We start from the raw sequence: 21328 nt of genomic DNA, 5'->3' as shown, positions 1-21328 counted from the left end.
GACTGTGCTGACCGCCTGCACGACCCCTTGCCCTGGAGTACCAGGCGCACTGGGTGCCGCCAGCTGTCACCTGCAGAGTGGCAGGGCCCCGGGGAGCCGTCACTCTCTTCTCAGGAGAGTGCACACAGGCCCACGTTCCCAGGAACGGTCACTGCATCTGCATTCTGAGTTTCTGCCTCGAAGCCTGGATTTAGACCAGTAATGGTAAAAGGCCTTGCCTCATGACAGTCTCCCTCCCAGGGATGGAGAGGAGAGATAGGGCGCCAAAAGGAAAGTGAAGGGGACAGCCTGGGCCTGGGAGCCCTTACAACCACAGAGAGAGCGCCCTGGCCGGATAGCTCAGTTGGTTAAGGGTGTTGTCCTGAAGCACAGAGGTTGCTGGTTCGATGCCTGGTCAGTGCACATACAGGAACAGCTCGATGTTCCTGTCCCTCTCTGTCTCTCTTTCTCCCTCTCCCTGCCTCTTTCACTAGAATCAATACATTTTAAAAAATGAAAAAAAGAACATTTAAAGCCACAGAGGGCCTGACCAGGCGGTGGCACAGTGGATAGGGAGTCGGACTGGGACGCGGAGGACCCAGGTAGAGACCCCAAGGTCACCAGCTTGAGCACAGGCTCATCTGGTTTGAGCAAAAGCTCACCAGCTTGGACCCAAGGTCGCTGGCTCCAGCAAGGGGAGGCTTGGTCTGCTGAAGGCCCACGGTCAAGGCACATATGAGAAAGCAATCAATGAACAACTAAGGTGTTGCAATGAAAAACTGATGATTGATGCTTCTCATCTCTCTGTTCCTGTCTGTCTGTCCCTGTCTCTCTCTCTCTCTGACTCTGTAAAAAAATAAAAAATAAATAAAACACAGCCACAGAGGGACTGCCCTGCCTAGCATGTCCGCCAGTCTAAGCGCAGCAGGCACGGGGTCTCCGCCCTCCGGACCGCGGCCTGTCCGGGACTGAGGTGGACCGCATGTGGACACGACACAGAACAGACCACCCTCTCCGGTCCAGGCCCCGGGGTCATAAACCTCTACAAGAAAGCGAAGCATCAGAAGTCGTATTTTTGACAGAAAACAGATGTAATAAAACGAAGCCCTTAAAGTAGTTCTATGAACCCGACACCGCGCGAGGCACTTCTGCGAACGCCGTGCCCTCCGCCCTAGGAGCCTGGGCGGGTCGGGGTGGACACAGGGCTTGAACCGGCCTCCTCCCTCAGGCCACAGAGTCAGCACCGTTTCTGCAGCGTCCGCCGGGCTGTGCGCTTTGCCCACGGTGCTTGGTTCCGCCCCCGCCTGAGGGACTCGGTTTCCCAGTCCTTGTGTCACAGATGAGAGGGCTGTGCTGCACACGGTCCCGGGGAAGTCCAAGGTCACCCAGCTGCCAGGGCAGAGCCGGTTCCGATGCAGGTGTTTCCACTAGGGAGGCCAACCCCCTTCCCGGGGAGCCGGCTTCCCTCCTGGGCGGACTCCCCCGAGGGGCTGACCCGAGGGCCTGACCCTCAGCCACCAGCTCCCGGCAGGGGGCTCAGACCCCTCAGGACTCCAACGAAGGGCCCAGTGCCCAGGGGGGCGGGGGCCAGACTGCGGGCCTCTGTCTGTCCCTCACGCCCACGGCTCCCGACACCCCCCCCACCATCGCCTGGCTTGTTCTCACGCGGATGGAGCTTGAGGTCAGAAAACACCACGCAGGAGTGACTCATTGCTGACCGCCCTGCCAAAAACAACACCCTTTTACGTCATCTGCTCGCACAGCAGCCTGTCCCTCCTCCTCGGGTGGCTGCCTGTCAGATGCAGGCTGGGCTTCCTCACCGGCGGGCCCTCTGTTTCCAGAAAAGGGAAACCAGCTGGCCTTCCCACCCACGGGGTCAGAGCCGGCCGCGCCGGCCTGCTGCGTCCCCTCCCCGGCTCCCGGGGTGACTTCTGGAAGGGGTGAGACTGCCTGTCTCACGCTGGCCCTCTGGGCTGAAGTCTCAGGCCCGCCTCACAGGCTGAGCGCGGGGAGGGAAGGGCCCGGGGACAGGGACCGCGCTCCCTCCCTCCGCGGAGTCTGCGAGCCAGCTTCCTGACCGAGCCCTTCTGCACCTGCCAGGCCAGGCTGCCTACGTGCAGGAAGGAGCCGGGCTGGGTGTGCCTGGAGGCCAGGCCTGGCGCGGGGAGAGCTGTGGGCAGCCGTCTGATACGTCAGGTGCCGCAACAGGAAGCAACGGGCCCAGAAGCTTTCTGTGTCCCGTCCCCGTAACGAGCCGCGAGGTTCTCCACGGTCACTGCGACACAGAGCGCCCCCCACATCTGTGCCCGTTCAGGAAACCCAAACGCTAACTACGTTCCCACATGTGCACTGGACGCCTCCTCTTCCCCGGGGCTCGGACGCTGGGCCCCCCTGCAGGGCAGAGGAAGTGCAGGAGGAGCGTCTCAGGAGGCAGGAACACGGAATTGGCACGGGCCCGGGGACGGATGTGCCAGCGCCGTGAGGCTTGCTGAGCCCCGCGTGTGCCAAAAATTAATTCATAAGCAAATGCTTGTTTTACAGTTTCCCACTTGCCACCAAACATCGAGCAGAGAGGAAAGATGTACGGGGCCCGGCAGGAAGTGGGTGGCACGGGCGTGGGGAGGGACACAGCAGAGGTGAGTCTGAAAGGGAAGCCTGGGCCCAGGGCTCACCGGGGCCACCCACGCCTGCAGCGGCCCCGGGCGGGAGGACCGCCTCCTGTCTCTAGAAGCAGAGGGCTAGCTCGCCCTGCTGTCGGAGCTGCTCGGAGGGCACCCGGTGGGAGACACAGGAGGCAACATCCACCTTCAGAGGTTCGCAGCCTCAGAGAAGCCAGGGCAGGGCCAGAGGTGCGGGAAGACTTGGGGACACTGTCCCGAGGAGTCCGTGAGGCCAGGCTGGGAAACATCCTAAATTCGGCTCCAAGGCATTTCTGGGCTCAGGGTGACGAGGGGACGGTGATGAGTTTCAGCAGAGGGGAGCCGGGCTCTGCGGGAGGGTGTCTTAGTTCTGGGCCCCCGACGCTGCCCCTGCACCCTCCAAGGTCTGGGTGGGGAAGTTCAGAACTTCGTTCCGCCCCTGGACACCCGCAGAGCAATGGCCTCCAGTGACCTCATCCTCGGGACAGGGCTGAATTTTCACACACCCTCTACAAGGGGAAGGACGGGAGTCCACACTTCCGCCCAGATGGGTCTGAACTTCCAGGGAGAACCGAGCTCCTGCATGGCCGACAGTGGTGCCTCTCTCTTCTGCATCTGTCTGAGCACCCGGCCTGACTGATCTGTGGCAGGTGCTCAGGCGATTCTGATGGGGGTGTAGTGTGGGGAGCCAGTCTCCAAACGCGGTCCCCACAATCCCCTCTCCTTCCCTGCACACGCCCTCCTCCCTCGCAACAAGAGGCAGCGCTCTCCTCCCCTCCCTCGGATGCCGTGCAGTGGCCCCGGGGCTGGCTCTGGCCAACAGAAAGTGGTAGGAGTATCATGCTAAGAACGGCACGGCCAGGGCTTAAGAAGGATCGGTAGCTTCCACTTCCTGCTTCTCGAACCACTACTTCTTGGAATCTAGCCACCAGGCTCTAAGAAGCCCAAACCACAGGGAGAGGCTACATGGGAGAGAAGCAAGGTGACAGCTCCAGCTGAGCTCTCAGCTGAGTGCCAGCACCAAGAACCATGGCCACTCAAGTGGGCGCCTTGGCTGTTCCGGCTCAGTTAAGCCCCTGATGACTGTGGCCCCCAACGAGATCACATGGAGAAGAAGAACCGCTCTGCTGAGCCCAGGCCCACAGAAACATGGCGGGTGTCAGGAGAACCCCTGCTTTAAGCCATGAAGTTTTGAGGTGGTTTGTTACTCAATGATAAGATAACTAATATGGAGCCTGACCAGGTGGTGGTGCAGTGGACAGAGCATCAGACTGGCATGCAGAGGACCCAGGTTCAAAACCCTGAGGTCACCAGCTTGAGTGCGGGTTCATCAGCTTGAGTGTGGGGTTGCTGGCTTGAGTGTGGGATCATAGACATGACCCCATGGTCGCTGGCTTGAGCCCAAAGGTCACTGGCTTGAAGCCCAAGGTTGCTGGCTTGAGCAAGGGGTCCTCACTCTGCTGAGCCCCCCCCCCCAATCAAGGCACATATGAGAAAGCAATCAATGAACAACTAAGGAGCCTCAATGAAGAGTTGATGCTTCTCATCTCTCTCCCTTCCTGTCTGTCCCTATCTGTCCCTCTCTCACTCTCTCTGTCACACACACACACACACACACAAAAGATAACTAACACGGAGAGGGGAGGAGGAGGGGACCAGAGGGACATGGTCTTCAGCACAGACTCATAACCCTCGTCTCTGTGATGGGGTTAACAAGCCGTACACACTGCCAGGAGGCCCACGTGAGACAGCTCGAGGGAAGGACATTGTGGACAGAGGTCAAGGACACCTGTCTCGTCTGCTGAGCTCTGCAGCAGGGTACCCATCCCTGACCTACTGTCTCCGGAGAGGACAAGGACTGGCTGGGGAAGGAAGCAGAAAGGCCTCTTCCCTTACAGAACACCCGCCTTTCTCCTCAGCTCTCTCCACCCTCCTGCAGAGTGAGGCCGTGACAGGCAAGTCTTGGCTCCGCTACTCACTGCTCGTGATTTGAGGCAAGTCCCTTAACGACCGTGTTTTATTTTCCTCGTGTACAGAAAGGCCTAATCCCGGCACCGGCCCTGCAAGGAGGCCGTGGGGTGGAAGGACAGGCTCAGGAGAGGCCCCGGCCCGAAGGAGCCGCTTCCTCAATGGGGGTCATTACTATCACCACCATGGTCTAAACGATCGTACAGTAAAACTGACTGCGTGGTGTATGCTTCTACAAGTCTGCACCACATGTGGATCGGTGTGGCCAAGAGCGGACACACAGCGGTGTCATCACCTGAAAAACCCTGAGCCGTTCCTCACTGTCAACGCCTCCTCACTCCTCATCTGTAGAACGTCCTAAAAACAGGACCTGCTCTGGCCACCTTTGGAGACTGGCTCCTCCCACTCCGCCACAGGCCTCTGGCTCCTCCCACTCTGCCCCAGGCCTCTGGCTCCTCCCACTCTGCCCCAGGCCTCTGGCTCCTCCCACTCCACCCCAGACCTCTGGCTCCTCCCACTCCACCCCAGGCCTCTGGCTCCTCCCACTCTGCCCCAGGCCTCTGGCTCCTCCCACTCTGCCCCAGACCTCTGGCTCCTCCCACTCCACCCCAGGCCACTGAGATGCCCCCACACATGGCATTTATCAGGGACCCGCCCGCCACTGCCCAGTCGTGGTCGGCTGCCTGGATAAACTATCGTTTGTCCAACCACCATCTTTTCCACCATGATTCTCACAAGATGGGGAAGAGTTTGTAAATGGAACCAGCCAGCTGTTGCTTAGGGTTCTAAGAATTCACGGGGAAATATCTAAATAATTGCTAAAAAGTCCCGATTTGCAGCTGCAAGGACCCCGGGAAGCCACACGTGGGTCTCCCTGACGCAGGAACAGAAATGCAGGTCTGATGTCACTCCCACACGAACCGGACTGGTGGGGGGAGGGGGAGGTCTCCGTCCCCACGTTCTGTTCTCCATGGGAAAGGCGTGCCCAGCCTTGCCCTGGGTGGGGGGCGCTGCGCACAAGGGCCCTCCTGCAGCCCTGTCCCCGGACGGGCAGCGCGTGCACCCTCACAGCCCCCCGGCCACGCCCTTCCTGCCACCTGTCACTGAGAACGGGATCTGGGGGAGCCCACCTGACCACAGGCCAGTGTCCCGCCCCCAGGCGGTCTTGGTCAGGGAAACAGAAGTGAGACGGGCAGCAAGACCCGGCTGGAGCCCGCCTGCCTTTACTGGGCAGCGGCACGGGCATTGATTAATGGCCCCTCCGGCCTCAGCCAGGCTCCGCGCCCATCCCCAGCTGGTCGCTTACTACTCCAAACTGGCTTCTCTAAAACGAGGTGAAGGTCTGAGTCCCTGCCCCAGGGCGTCTGTCCTTAGCTGGCCTGGACCACCGGGCCCTGCATCATTTTCTCCAGAGAAGGACAAGCTTGGGGCCCAGGGGGGCTCACAGCCAACCCCGGGCTGGAATGCGTCCTCCCGGAACCACAGGTCTGTAACGAGGCTCAGTTAGGGTTCAGTTCTCTCCTCCCCCCCGCCCCCCCCAGATCACAGAGGGGGGAGGGGGTAGAGGGGCGCAGGCCACCAGGCTCCCTGGAGGGGAGGCCGCCCCCCTCCCCAGAGCTCAGCCACCGGGTCTCATCTGGAGTCTGAGTGTCTGAGTAATAAATGTGTGAAAACACGAAACTAATATTCATAATTACTTTACAAGATAAAGAACTTGAAGGAAAAACAGCTTCTGTGCGCCTTGCCGTCACCATCAGGGCACACTGAGAAAAACACAGCGCCCGCGCCAGCCTCGCCCCCACCAGCCCTCGCCCGCGCCTTCCTCCTGAATCAGTGCCGCCCTAGTGCGGGACGGCGGGGGCCTCCGGCCCTCTCGTCTCCCACACCCCCTCTGGTGCCAGCCAGCTACCCCTCCTGTCCATCCGTCGGTGGTCCGGGCACCGGCTCGAGCAGGGTCTCCACTCGTGAGACCCTGCCCCCCACCCCTGATCCCACTGGGCTCCAGGTCTCTCTCGCTCCCAGTTTTGTTTTGTTTATTTTGTTTTTTTATGAGGTACGACCCAGGTGTAATAAAATGCACCAGGGTTAACTGCACGGCTCCCTGAGTTTGCCATGAGCATGTACCCACGCCACCATCACCCACGTGGGCCAAGACGCAGAGTATCTCCTGTGCCCCAAAGGCACCGTGTCCCCAGCGGCAAACACCCCCTCCTGAGGGACCCGTTTTGAATTTCGGGCTCTCATTAGTGTGCCTCTGCATGACTGCCAATCAGTGTTTGAACGACTGGACTGCCTCCTTCGGGACCCTGCTCTCCTCAATTTACCTGTCTTCCACTGCCCCACGAGGTGCAGGCCTTCGGTGACAGCCTGAGGTCCCTCAGAGGGCTGCCCTGCCCTGTGTACAGACCTGAGGCCATCGCCGGCCCCGCCCGCGTCCTCCACTGCTCTGCCCTCGGAGAAGGGCCCAGCCCCTGTCGGGACACACCTGCACCCTGAGCCCTGGTCCTCCCCACCCCTCCCGGGCAGCAGACCCAGCCTCCCCGGGGCCCAGCCCCTGTCGGGACACACCTGCACCCTGAGCCCTGGTCCTCCCCTCCCCTCCCGGGCAGCAGACCCAGCCTCCCCGGGGCCCAGCCCCTGTCGGGACACACCTGCACCCTGAGCCCTGGTCCTGTTCTTCCCTCCCGGGCAGCAGACCCAGCCTCCCTGGGGCCCAGCCCCTGTCGGGACACACCTGCACCCTGAGCCCTGGTCCTCCCCTCCCCTCCTGGGCAGCAGACCCACCTCCCCGGGGCCCAGCCCCTGTCGGGACACACCTGCACCCTGAGCCCTGGTCCTCCCCTCCCCTCCCGGGCAGCAGACCCAGCCTCCCCGGGGCCCAGCCCCTGTCGGGACACACCTGCACCCTGAGCCCTGGTCCTCCCCTCCCGGGCAGCAGACCCAGCCTCCCCGGGGCCCAGCCCCTGTCGGGACACACCTGCACCCTGAGCCCTGTCCTCCCCTCCCCTCCCGGGCAGCAGACCCAGCCTCCCCAGGGCCCAGCCCCTGTCGGGACACACCTGCACCCTGAGCCCTGGTCCTGTCCTCACGTCCCAGGAAGCCCTACACGCCCTTCCTGAGACCTCGCTGCCCGTGTGTGTGCATGCGCTCTGGGATCCTGGCTAGACTTTTCACGTCTTGAAGACTAAGCTTCTGGGAGCTCTCAAATTGGCAAAGCTTTAAAAACAACTGAGGAGGGCGTAACGAAGGGCTTCTGACTTCTCGTTCGGCCCATCGAGGAAAGAACTGTCACCCACTCTCAACCCCATTTCTAAAGACCATGGAGCTACAAAAAAATTGGAGAAGACATATCATCAGGGAGAAAAAAAATGGCCAGACGGTCCTTCAAACTGATACATCCGGTTTATGAGAAAGGTACCACGAGGCCCCGTCTTCCGCACGTGGTTGGAGAAATGTCCCCTAGAGCGACGGGGTCCAGTGTCTGGAAACCACGCCCCGTCGTCCCCAGCAGAGGACGGTGTACACAGAAAGCGCTCAGCAAATGTGCCGTTCACAGATCTAGCTGCTGGAAACCACACGGCTCAAACACAAGGAGCGTTTCTGCGCTGCCCGCGCCAGTGTGAGCGCCTGGGCGGCACGGCCACGGCAGTGGGTGAGGAGACTCACGGGAGACAGAATCAAAGAGCAATCCCAACGGGCTACCACTCACGCGCCCCTGTGACAACTCAGACACACGGCGGACCTGCCGCTTGGCACCAACCACTCAACTCAAGACGGGGCCCGGCCGTGAACTTCAAACGCACACGCTGGGGCAGGAGGGGGGCGGAGGGCGAGGAGACGGGGCCACCGCAGTCACCCGTGCAGGCCGCGAGGCCCGGGGCGCCCGGCGGGAGGAGCGGGAGGGGGCTGGGATCCGATCTGCACGGCCCCTACCCAGCTAGGTGCCCCGGGCCGGGGCGCATCTGCCCCACAGCAGGATGAGCCCTTTTCTAACCTGCACGAAGAACCGAGGCTTCCTGAGTCCAGACTCCGAAGTTACATTCAAGACCGAGAATATCATGTCCAGTCAAATATGTACAACAGGGCAAGCTGTGTGGGATGCAGGTGACCTCAATAAAGTTGTTACCAAAACAGATGTTGGGCTGCACACTCACAGCTGAGCAGACCCTTACTCAGAGAGCCGACGAAGACGGAGAAAGGCGAGCGGAAGGGTATTCAAATACTTAAAGGAACGACTTTAATTGCTATTATCATATAAAAGTCACCCTATGCATATATTATTGGAATTCATTAAAACCGTCCCTTGAAGGACGTCTCCTAAGAATTGTAGTGTTTATTACTTTTAAATATACATCGTACCCAGCTAACACAAAACATCATCGACTCATCTTCGACTAACCTAGTCTGGCTTTTCCCGCCTATCCGTGCAAAGTGGTTTAGTTTTCTTGAACCTTTTAGGAACAAGGCAGAGAAATCTCCAGTCAGTAACAGACGCAATGTCTACAGGTGTAAAAGTGAAATTTAAATAGCACGCGCCGTCTAAGCTCCTGTTTGGTCGTCTTGTGACGGGGTCCCCGAGGATGGTCGTCTTGTGACGGGGTCCCCAAGGATCCTGGATAAAGACCGTACGTCTACTGTGGTCAGCCGTCCACTGACCCCACTGTCACAGAGGACCCTTCCGTGCCCCCGACCCCGGGCCCACCTCCCTCGCCCGTCCTCGCCGGCGGTCCATCCATTTGCAAACGTAACCCATGTTCTGGAACCGAGTCCGAGTTGTGACTGAGCGGCCTCAGCGAGATATCCCTAGAATCCACTCCTCTTTCAGGACAACACAACGGCACAGTCCGAGAGTGCGCCGCCGACCACACAACAGCCACGGCCCCGCCCGGGCGCCCCCGCCCCCCCCCCCCCCCCCGCGCCCCCCCCCCCCCCCCCCCCCCCCCCCGCGCAGCCTCTCCCGCCCTCCCCCCCCCCCCCGCGCAGCCTCTCCCGCCCTCACCCCCCCCGCCCCTGGCCCCCCCCCCACAGCCTCTCCCGCCCCCGCCCCCCCCCCCACAGCCTCTCCCGCCCTCACCCCCCCCGGCCCCCCCCACAGCCTCTCCCTCCCCCGGGCGGGGCCGCCGCGCCGGCCGCCCTCCTACCTGGATGGTGGTGTTGCCTCCTTCCAGCAGGGCGATGGCCAGGAGGATGCTCTCGTGGAACACGCGGTCGCTGGACGCGTTCATGATGAGGTCGATGACCAGGTTGGAGGCCCCCTCCTTGTCCAGGTGGCACTGGACCTCGGCCAGGCTCATCTCGCCCCTGCTCATGGAGCCGGAGCCGGAGCCGCCCCCTGGGGAGAGGGAACGCCGTGCTCGTTAACCAAAGCCGGAGCAGTGGACGCTGACCGCACGGGCCTCTCTACCGACACCGGATGGCGCTGGACACACGAGTGGGCTTCTCTCTCTCTCCACTCTTCACAGATTCTAGCAACCGGGCACTGACTGTTCACACCGAGAGGAGTCCCTGGCCCAAGGGCACCACCTTGTCAGCGGCAGAGGCGGTCTCTGAACGTGGGCGGGTAAGATGAAGAAAGGACACTTTTCCAGAGGGAGACCTAACGCTGTCGGCCAAGACTCGCTCTGACGTGAGCGTATAGTGACTTGGGACAGAAATATTAAGGTCTGCTTTGCATTTAAGAGACAAAACAAGCTTCGACCCTCTCAGCACACTCCCGAGAAAGCGCTGCGGGGAGGACCACGTCGGCCCTCTTTCCAACACACCCGTCCTCGCCCCAACCCCAGTCTGCCCTCTCACACAGCACACCTGCCCTTCCATTCGTTCGTTCATTCATTCAACAAACATGACTGAGTGCCTGGTGCAGGGCCATGAGCTGGGGACGGGGCCTGAGCAAAAAGCCAGCCAAGTGCCCCACCCTCGGTGGCCTGTGGAAAAGGTGGACACACTGAGGAAGCCGCGGGCGCGCCAGCAGGGAGCGGGCCCTGCGTGTGGGAGGTGCCTGAGAACTCCTCCCCCCACGGCCAGAGGCAAGAGCTGGGGCACCGTCCGTGGGAAAACGGGCCCACAGATCTCAGAAAAGGACCGGAAACCGTGTCACGGCTTCCGTGCAGAGCTCGGCTGGCACGCCACCCCCTCCGGCCCAGGCGCACCGTGTCCACAGCGCAAGGCGGGCTGCAAAGCCCCTCTCGCCAGCTCCCCTCCCAGCACGGCTGGTCTCCGACAGATGTCCCATCCCCTCGGGGATGAACGACCTCACTGCGAAAAGGTAAGAGAGGTCGTTTTTTTGAGATGTTGTGCGAGGAAACTGCTTGAGAACCACCGGGGAGTCTTGGATGAAAAGCTAAGGTCCTGTTCTGGGGACACTCGGCAGGTGTACCAGGCATGGTAGCTTCACCGGACAGAGCCACCGGCCATGAACCGAGCAGACCCCGTTCGAGTTCCACTGGTGAGAAGCCCAAGCTCCCTCCCAGAAGTGGCCAGGGTGGCACCATTTCTGTGCCTAGAGCCCCCCAGGAACCACCGCTCGACACAAGATGGGGCGACGCCCGTCTGTGCTTTGAGCACCGAGCTCCCGGCCCCTTTCACACCCACGGTTGAGTGCGGTGGTTTGCGACTGCCTTTTACCTGTTATTTTGCTTTCAACGTCTTGGAACACTTGTGAGGATTTCTTTTTAAGATTTCTACCTGGGAATTTTTTGGGGGGTCAACTCTCATAAGAGTTTGGGAAGGCACAGGGCACAACAGGACTTTGAATTGAAGAGACGGGGTTCGAACTACGGACCCGTCGCTAACAGCTGCCGTTTCCGCGGTTAACCTGAGACAAGGACAGCGTCTGTCGCCCGGTGGGTAGTGACCTGAAGGAGAAAACTGGGAAAAAGGTGCGAAAATGCGAGGGGATCCCCAGCACGCGGTGGCCGCAGGAGAAGCGGGAGTTTCGCCATCCTCGGCGCAAGGGCCGTCGTCACCTTACGGGGAAACGGGAGTCCCGATGACCACGTGGAAACATTTGACAAAATCAGGTTCCTGAGTCATTCCAAGGCCACCGAGAGGGTCCCCAACGTGGGGAAGGGGTGCGGAGAGGCTGAGCCCATACCTCACCGCGGGCGCGTGGTTTGAGACGTCAACGTGACAGTCGACCCAAGACAGGAGCAGCTTGAAGAGATGCACTGGCGCCCCAAACTCGGGCTCGAGTTTCCACCCGACACGTGTCACACCGGACAGGGGAGGCACACACGCGCACACACACACACACACACACACACACACACGTGCACACACACACACGCACGCACACACACACGTGCACACACACACACACGTGCACACACACACGTGCACGCACACACACGCACGCATACGCACACACACACACACACACACACGCACACGCGCACACACACACGTGCACACACACACACACACGTGCACACACACGCACGCACACACACACGTGCACACACACACACACGTGCACGCACACACACGCACGCACACGCACACACACACACACACACACACACACACACACGCCCCGCTCCCACGGGCAGCCCGCCCCTCACCCCTGAACCTACCTCCGGCACCAGGCTTGCTGGGCGCTCCCGGCGACAGTGGGCCATTGCCGAAGCTGGTGAGGCTCTCTCTTCTTCCAGAAGGTCGGACGTTTCCATAGTAACGGTTGACCAAAATTTGCCTGAGGGCCTCCCCCTTAATTCAAACAGGATACTGGAATCAGGTTCCGAACGTCATGCGTGCACATAACGGAGCAACTGACAGTGGAGAGGCAAGAGGGGGCGCCCGGGGCCAGGGCTCGGTTTCATGGGGCAGGCGGGACCACAAATGATGAATAAAAGCATCTGGAGGCGCGACCATTACACGCCTTCTATGGTTGCTCAGGAAACCAGACCGTCAGAAGGGAGCCATTGAGAATATCAACCATCTGAGGCCCCCCACCCCCAACAGCGATCAAGTCGGGACATTCATTTCGAAGGGCAACCAACACACACAGAGGAACAAACCAGAAAGTCCCTTTGGGGTACGCCAATAAAAACCGGACACATGGGGAAACGGGGTATAGGTCCCCTTCCACAGAGTGACCTGAGATCGTTACCGTAGCACGGGGTGTATCCCCCAGATCCTAGGAAAACAGTAGCGCGTCCCGAGTAAGAGAGTAGGAAGAAACGGTAAGCTGAGCGCACGCCTTCGATACAGAAGTGGTCACGGACCAAGGGGCGAGGGAAAGGGATGCCCCAGGGACAAGGCGGGCGGCCAGTACCAGAGGCCGATCGGAAAGTAAGCATCACAGAAGAGATGACGTAAAAACCAGCCCGGGGGGCGGGCAGCAAGGGGTGGGGCGTGACGAGACAGGAGAGGGCGTGCGTGCCCGATGGTGCCGGACAGTGTGCCCGATGTCACGGGAGAGGGTCTCCCAGGCGGGCACCCATGAAGCAGCACAAAGGGGCAGCGGGGTGGAGCCTCGGCTGCGTTGCCCCCGCGTTCACGCGAAGGGTGTCCAGACCGGGTGTCCAGACCGCCTCCCGGTCTGGGCGTTCCTAAGAGCCAGAGGCTGTACGGGTTCCCGTGACTCCTTCCCGGGGACAAGGCCGTGAGGCACGCTGGCATGCCTGCACACCGGCAAGGGTGCGAGAGAGAAGTCTCGCAGGGGAGAGGTGTTGACAGGCAGCAGGTCTCCAAAATAGACTCAGGAGCGCTCCCGGCCAGGCGACCTGCAACCGTAACATGAGTCAGGAGAATTTCAAGTGATTTGTTAATAAGCTCCGAGAATAGGTCTGGAGACTTCAAGAGCGGTGTTTGTGAAACGAAGCGGGAGGGAGCAGACAGGAGGGGGCGGTGGGGGGCAGGGGGCAGCCCGGGTAAGGTCCCAGGGCCAGGAGGGTTCTGTCCTTTTGTTAAACCCACCACGCTGGCCAAAGGCTCCAGGACAGACTGGGATGGGGTGCGCAGGAGAGGAAGAACTTTTTAAATGAAAGTTCAGGGAATAGAAAAAGAAAAAAAAAAGAATCTCAGTTTTCCTCTCTTCCTTCCTCCCACAAATGTATCTCATTGTAGGTGCTTTCATTAGCTCCCGAAACTCATTTCCTACCTCAACCAACTGCGAACTCAAAGTTCTGAGAGTGCTTCCAAGGGGGAAGTTATTTGTGATGCTTTTCAAGTACTTTATAAATAAATTGCTTTCAGTACAAGGTTTCTTCACGGCTTAGAAAACCGCATCTTGGTACCAAGTTTTTGCTGGAGCTCAAGTCTCCGGCACCGGTACAGACCCATCAGCACTCCTGTCCCCGGGAGCATGCTGATTTTTAAGGAGACGACTTTGTCAGAGCGACACCGATCTCCAAGGGCCGTTCGGGAAAGCCTACTGAGGAAGGAACCGAGGGGAAGGAAAGGTTGCCTCCAGGACGGCTCTCACGGGAGGTGACAACGTGACTGCCCTTTCCCAACCTAGGGATGCGTCTACAGAAGGGCCGCTCAGTAGGACAGAGACCTGGAGCGCCCACGAGAGGGAGGTGGGCAGCAGATGCCCGGCTCTCTAGCAAGACGCCCCCCTGGCCCGGGGGAACACCGTGAGAGGCGATGGCTGGGCTGAGACCCGGGAGCCGCGGCCACGGGAGACGGCCAATGCAGCCCTCACGGCCAGAACCCGGGAGGTCACAGGACTGAATGGCCGGAGGCAGGGTGACTGCCCAGACCACACACACACACAGCCTTCAGGGACGTCCCCACCAGACCTTCAGCACAGCAGTGCCCGGAGGGAGGGCCGGAGTTACTCGGTGAGACTCCCTGCCCCGCGTGGTGCTGAGGGCGCTGGCGAGACAGCGGTCAGTCTGCCGAGGAGGAGGAGGAGGAGGAGGAGGAGGAGGACACGTGCCCTCGGGAACAGGCGGACCCCAGGGGACGGCAGCCTCACACTCACGCAGCCTGATGCAGTCACAGAGGGTTCTCACATTGCCATGCTGCCACTCCTGCAGTTCCCATGGCAACTGATGCATCAAGCGGTACACTTTCTCCCCAAAAGATAATCTCAAGGAATGTGCTCGTTATGGAAACACACACACACACACACACACACACACACACACACAAGCACATCCACCCCACAAACTTTTCTTCTTTTTTCCTCTCTTAACGATACGGTTTGGGGACATATTTACTTTGCCTTCGCTCTATAGATAAGTAGATACATACATACATACATACATACATAAACTGCAACAATAACAACAAAAAGAGAGCATGTGGGGTTTTGGTGTTTTCTTGTTTTTTTTTTAAAGCAAAGTGAGAAAAAGAACTAAGAATTTTAGGTAAAAGGGGACAGAAAAAGAAAACGGATAAGCACCCTCAAAAGTTATGCAAATCCCTCGTGTGAAAACTTGGAGGCTCAAGGAGATGCTGCCTTTCTGAGCCAGTGGATACACTTAGGAAAAGTCAGAATCGGCAGAGCGAAGCCTTCCCCATCCCCGTGCTGGGTGCTACTACTCCCTGGCACAGGTCTGAGCCCGCAGGCCCGGCCGAGGGGCCCGGGTGCAGGCGGGGAAAGAGGAAAACAGTGTCTTCCTTCAGTAGTAATGCTTGGCCACGCCACCCTCGTGAGAGACGTAACACCAGTTTCTCCCGGCAGTGGACACCTCCGGCGTACGAACAAATACCACGTTTGTCTCCGGTAAGAGACGCCACATACACACCATTACACAGGACTGAGAGGTGGCAGGGAGAGGGTCCTGTGCGCCACGTTTCACGTGGAGACAGGGCTGTGTAGGCATGCCCCACGCTCCAGGCTTGTGACTGGGCTCACGTGAGATTTGCTTCCATCAGGGAAACCGGCGGCTGAGAGGGAGAAGGGACCTTTCGGCTTCCCAGGCTCCAGCCACTTAAAAACCCCGCACGTCAGGGAAGATCAGGGCCTCGCAGGAGTGCTGCGCCTTTGACGCCTAATTAAAAAACACCTCCGTTCTTTCCCCAACCCGCCGTCTGCCAGACCCCACAGCGGCTCCGTTCACGGGGCGACAGGAGTGAACGCTAGTTAACACCCGTTCCATAATCGTAGTCCCGCCCCCGTGCTGGGGCGTGCTCTGGATCAGCCCCACTTACGGAAGGAGAAACTGAGGCCCGGGGAGGTGAGCTGACTCGCCCGAATCGTGGGGCAGGGCCTGGCAGAGGGAGGCTGAGCCGTTCTCATCCCACAGCTCACAGGCTCCGGCAGCAGCGTTCCTATAACACCTGCCCTGGGGGCTCTGCACACGGACCAGCTACTTCTGAGACCCAGGACGGGCAAGGGCGGGCATGATGCAAGTGCCTGGGGCCCTGGGCCCTCACCTGCAGGGCAGGCAGGGGGTGAGAGGGGAGGGGCTCTGCCACGTCAGGGGAGCTATTCATTCTTTAGTCATTTATTCTTCGAAAGTAAAGCCTGGCCACGTCGCCCACATGGCCCACCCAACAGCTCCTAGTCACAAGAGAAGGAGCAGGATTTGGGATGTGGTGGGACAGGGCGGGGGCTGGGTCAGGTGGGCGGGGCCGAGGCTCACCGCCACCCTCGTTATCTCGGACATAAATCCTCCCAGACATGGAGGACCACAGTTCCAAGGAGCTCTTCTCAACGATCGCTCCTGTTCCAACCTCGTGACCTTGGGGAGAGGTGCCCAACCTCTCCCAGCCTCAGTTTTCCCATCTGCGAAATGGGGATGAAGGCTGTGTCCTCGGGTCAGTCCTAGCAGTCATGAAATGGATGAGTTAACATCTGTAGACGTCCCAGCACGGGCACATGACCAGTGGGTGCCGTGACATCGGGGCTCGTCAGCACGCTTGTGACAGAGCGCCTTCCTAGAAAACGGCTTTGCAACGCACAGTCAGCATGTTAGGGAAGTGTCTAAACCCTCGGCCTAGGAACTCCCCCTTCCAGGAATCCATCCAGAGATACACATGTGTGTTCATTTCCTGTCAAGGGGGAAAAAAATTACCAACCACTTGTTAATCTGTGGAACCTTTAGACAGCTGCTGGCTTCCAAAGAAAATGCTCAGATACAGGGTTACGTGAACAAAAGCAGGGACTAAAAGTTGTGCCCTGGAAAGAATGACAATGACAATGAGAGAGAGAGAGACAGAGAGAGAGAGTGTGTGTGTGTGTGTGTGCGTTTGCTGGTGTACACGCTCATGTGTAAGAAGAAACAGTAAAACTGCTGGCCCCTTTCATAGCGACGTGGTGTAATCAGGAACATTTCTGTCATTATGCTTTATAGTAAATTATCCATCGTGATCATCAGTTCCTCACAGAGAACGTCACGTCAAGACCGCACCTACGTAGAAAGCCACCCCAGGAAGAAGATGTAGCCACCGTACGTCTGGGCACCAGATGGGCACAGCGCCTGGAACAGGTGGGAACGGGTGGCACGTGGTCAGTTTACCGTGCGTAAGCGGCTGGGACGGGTCGTGGGCCATTCACGCTTTAACAGCGTCAACAAGAAAAGCTGCCTTTAAGTCGCAGCCTGAGCTGAGGGAGGGAGCCCCGGACGCCCACGGCTACGTACCCTCTTGTGGTCCTCCAGCTGCCTCAGGGGTGGACTCGGTTCGAGCTCCTGCTGAAGATGCAGAGATTTCCATCTTAAGTGCACGGCAGGGAGACGCCGCCATCCCCAGCACCGGTCATGATGCCCGGCGAGCACTCGCGGACGGGCAGGACCCACGCAGACGGAGGACAAGGCGGTCCCGTTTCTCCCGGGTGCACATTCACGACCGGCTGCTCTGTCCACTGCTTCACCCCCCCCCCAGCCCCATATTCACGACCGGCTGCTCTGTTCACTGCTTCACCCCCCCCCCCTAGCCCCACATTCACGACCGGCTGCTCTGTTCACTGCTTCACCCCCCCCCCTAGCCCCACATTCACGACCGGCTGCTCTGTCCACTGCTTCACCCCCCCCCCAGCCCCATATTCACGACCGGCTGCTCTGTTCACTGCTTCACCCCCCCCCCTAGCCCCACATTCACGACCGGCTGCTCTGTTCACTGCTTCACCCCCCCCCCCCAGCCCCATATTCACGACCGGCTGCTCTGTTCACTGCTTCACCCCCCCCCCCTAGCCCCACATTCACGACCGGCTGCTCTGTTCACTGCTTCACCCCCCCCCCTAGCCCCACATTCACGACCGGCTGCTCTGTTCACTGCTTCACCCCCCCCCCCAGCCCCATATTCACGACCGGCTGCTCTGTCCACTGCTTCACCCCCCCCCCTAGCCCCACATTCACGACCGGCTGCTCTGTTCACTGCTTCACCCCCCCCCCAGCCCCATATTCACGACCGGCTGCTCTGTTCACTGCTTCACCCCCCCCCCCAGCCCCATATTCACGACCGGCTGCTCTGTTCACTGCTTCACCCCCCCCCCCCAGCCCCCAGGGTGCTGCTGAAAATGCGTGTGAATTGCTGGCCAACCTTATTTTTTTGCAAAGATGATAAAATGAAGTTCAGCATCATGTATTGTGACATGAACCCCCAAAGCGGCTCTAATGCAAAGTCACCCGGGCAGAGGTCTCCCCACGGCTCGGACATGCACCCCAGCATGGCGCATGCGAGAGGGCGGCGTGCAGCACGGACGAGCAGACACAGACACGGGGCGAACGTGGCTCGGCCCGGCCCACCGGTGCCCGCATTCAAACCCACCGCCGATGGCCACGGGCTCCGATTGGAATCCCAGACACGGCTGTGACCGGGCCCCACGCGCAGCTCAGACACGGGAGCGAGCGTCTCACTGCGATCTCCCAGGCTACACTCCACACTAGCTTTGGCTACTGGGGTTTCGAAGCAGCCTGGACCACGTGCCTTCCCATAAATGGCTTCTCCGTGGCTCCGGGTGCCTTCGGTAATTCTAGCCCCCCGCTGAGCGAGCGTGGCTAACGCCAGGAGGAGAGAGCACTCCGCGAAAGCATGATTCTCTGAGCCACGTTCACCTGCGTGCCCAGAGCTGCCACCTCCCCTCCCCGCCCGGGACCCAGAGCCTGGCACATGTCGCCACGGACAGGCTCTGCCGTTCCCGAACTCCTCGGCTGAACGTGTCCAGGCTGAGCCGGCGAAGCCTTCCCAGAGCTGCCTCCGTCTGCCGCCTGGAGGGGCCTCGGGCTTCGCTCCCGCCCCTCGGGACTCCTTCTCCCACCCGGAGAGCCAGCTCAGTCCCCAGCCAGGCCGCAGACTGCCCCGTGCTCCTACTGCCCAGGGACAGACACGGACGTCGCCACGACAACTCAGACACGCAACCAGGACACCCGAGGAAGCAGCCGCCCGCGGGCGCCGCGGGGGCGGGGGCAGCACGCACCTCGGTGGAGTTCTCGGGGTCCGGGGCCTGCGGCAGCTGGTCGGGAGCAAGAGAGAGCGGGTTAGCGAGGTCGCCACGTGCGTCCGGGGCCGCCGCGAACCCCACGGGCCGACACGCAAGGACGGGACACAGAGGGCAACGACGTCACAGACGAGGGGACCGGGCTGCACCCGTAAAGGGGGCGGGGCTTCAGCCGTCCAGGGGGAGATAGATACTTTCTATCTATCTGAACGTGAATGTGGTGGTCCTGGGAAGAGGCCACGGGGCTGAGGCAGGGGGACACGGAAAACCAGGACAGACACAGAGCTGACAGCCACGACCAAGAGGGAAGTGACGTTAACAGACAGGAGGGGTCCAAGGACAACCAGCACCGTCTGAGTCTCGTTCGTCCACAGAGGGAGGGACAGCGAGGCGGCACCCTCCCTGGAGGCTCCGGAGGGAGGCGGGGTGGTGTCCACCCAGGGGCCTGGACCTCGGACCCCCACTCCCTGACATGAGCTTCTCCTGGGTGCACGTGTGTGCTGGTCCCCCCGTGCCCACCCCGTGCCCATGCAGGAGGGTGAGCGCCAGGCTCCGGAGTCGGGGCTGCAGACGCTGCTCCCCTGGGGCGTCTCTGGGGGGAGCAGGGAGGCTCCCGTGTGCAGGGCTGCCCTGCCCTGCGTGTCTCAGGAGCTCCGCGGACTCGGTCCCGTGGCCCCGCTGCCACCAGACCAGGAGGACACCCCCTTGATTCCACTGTTTCCAAACCACACGAGAGAGAGAAGAGGGCGACCCAGGGGCGAACTGAGGCCTGGTGAGCGTGCTGTGCTTAAAGGAAGGCGTGGCCGGAGAAGAGTCCCCGGCCCCCGGTCAGGACAGGTCCCGTAACCGGACCTCCGGAGGGCAGGTGCCCAGAGCAGGGAGCTGTTGTCAGACGCAGCCGCGGGGACGGGGGGGGGGCAGCACGCACCTCGGTGGAGGTACCAAGGTCGTGTACCCGGCCCGGCTGGCGGGCTCTAGGTGCAGTCCGGGGCCCCGGAAAGAGGTCAGGCTCACGCTGCCACGGAGTGACCTTGGCCTCCTTCCAGGTGCTCCAGCGACAGGGCACTCCCTGAGGCCGGAGTGTGGCGGGCGGCACGTCCGGGCAGGGGTTGGGGGCACGGGGCACAGGGCTGTGAGATCAGCTGCTGACAATCCAGCTCAACCACTGGTACAGTCTGATCCCCACAGTGAGAAATGTTAATAGAAGAATTAGCACGTAACCGAGTGACTCCTTTGCCCCTGTTCCTGACAAGACGAGTGAGATGAGGTAAAGGTGCAGGAGACTTTTTTCAGCACAAGGATCAAGCTGGCTCGCCGAGGAGAAGGAGGCGTGCGTGGAGGGCTGTGCACCCCCCCCCCCAGCCTCAGGGAGAAAACGTCCCCTCCGAGAAGTTCGGCTTCCCGTACAGGGCGGGGAGGCGCAGCGGTGGCAGAGAGGACGGGAGGATGACAGACAGAACTGGAGACACGCTATAAATAATTTCACGACCCAAGAACCCACGTGAACGCCAACCTTACGTTCTGCGTGCTTTGGGCCAAAAGAGGATAATTGTGCAAACGTCCGTGCCATCTGCCCTGACCGCGAAAATGACCCACAAGAGGAAGCAGCACGAATGAGAGGGTCCGTGCCTCTCAGTGCAGTGAGAGCAGGGGAGGAAAAGGGATAGGTATTATCTCCTCTACAACCTGCACCGGCCGCGTGCCCACCGGCCGTCCTTCCTGTCCATCCTGGGTGCCAAGGACAAAGGGGTCATGGGCACAGGTCACTGCAGGGAGCACGGAGTGGCCCTCCAAGGCCCTGCCAATCAGAACTGAAGGTCAAGGGAATGGAGAAGATGGAACGGGAACTGATGTGTGTGTGCGACTTGTTCTTTGTTTTAACTTCTCTCGTCTGAGACATCTTTGTCCAAAGAGGCACCCTCACTTCTCCTAGGAGATAGCTCCTTCTCAGTCACTCGGACACCAGTGAACTCTGAAACAATTCAGGACTGTCCTGACACGCTGACGCCTCCCTCCACTGCTGACACTTTTATCTTAAAAATTCATTTCATTTTAAAAACAAAAATTAAAATGTAAAGAAACTCTCTTTTTTTTTCCCCTTGACCACGTCATGAAGGATCTTGAGAGCACAGAGGGGGATCTCATTTGCAGCTTCACGACTCACTATCCAAACGGAAGGACCATGCTTGACCGCCGTCCACTCGCAGGACGGAACGGAAGCCGGGGGCCCCCCGGGCAGGAGGCGCGTGACCCGGCTCACGCGGGCCGGGCTCTGCTCTCGGGACGACCCTGGGCTTCCGCCTCTCCTGACCTGCGGTTCAAGGAGGCGGAGCAGATCCTATCAGAACTCCTTCCTGCTAAAACATTATGTAACATTCGGTTTATTTTCAGTAAACTTCGTTTCGTAACA

The 21328-nt window shown here is 60.2% G+C and overlaps 1 protein-coding gene across 1 annotated transcript in view; it reads right to left on the bottom strand.

Annotated features, from left to right (window-relative positions):
• ITPR1 (inositol 1,4,5-trisphosphate receptor type 1) overlaps positions 1-21328 on the bottom strand; it is a 307579-nt gene that overhangs the window by 92891 nt on the left and 193360 nt on the right. Inside the window, exons 40-43 of the mRNA XM_066351689.1 lie at positions 18898-18933; positions 17123-17170; positions 12158-12290; positions 9728-9918 (exon numbers count right to left, since the gene is read on the bottom strand). Coding sequence (XP_066207786.1) covers positions 9728-9918; positions 12158-12290; positions 17123-17170; positions 18898-18933 — 408 coding nt within the window. The remainder of the gene's footprint in view (positions 1-9727; positions 9919-12157; positions 12291-17122; positions 17171-18897; positions 18934-21328) is intronic.

Source organism: Saccopteryx leptura, chromosome 10 (assembly GCF_036850995.1).
Source record: "Saccopteryx leptura isolate mSacLep1 chromosome 10, mSacLep1_pri_phased_curated, whole genome shotgun sequence".
Taxonomy (NCBI): domain Eukaryota; kingdom Metazoa; phylum Chordata; class Mammalia; order Chiroptera; family Emballonuridae; genus Saccopteryx; species Saccopteryx leptura.
Note: the sequence above shows the minus strand (reverse complement) of the source record. Positions and strands in the feature narration are given on the sequence as shown.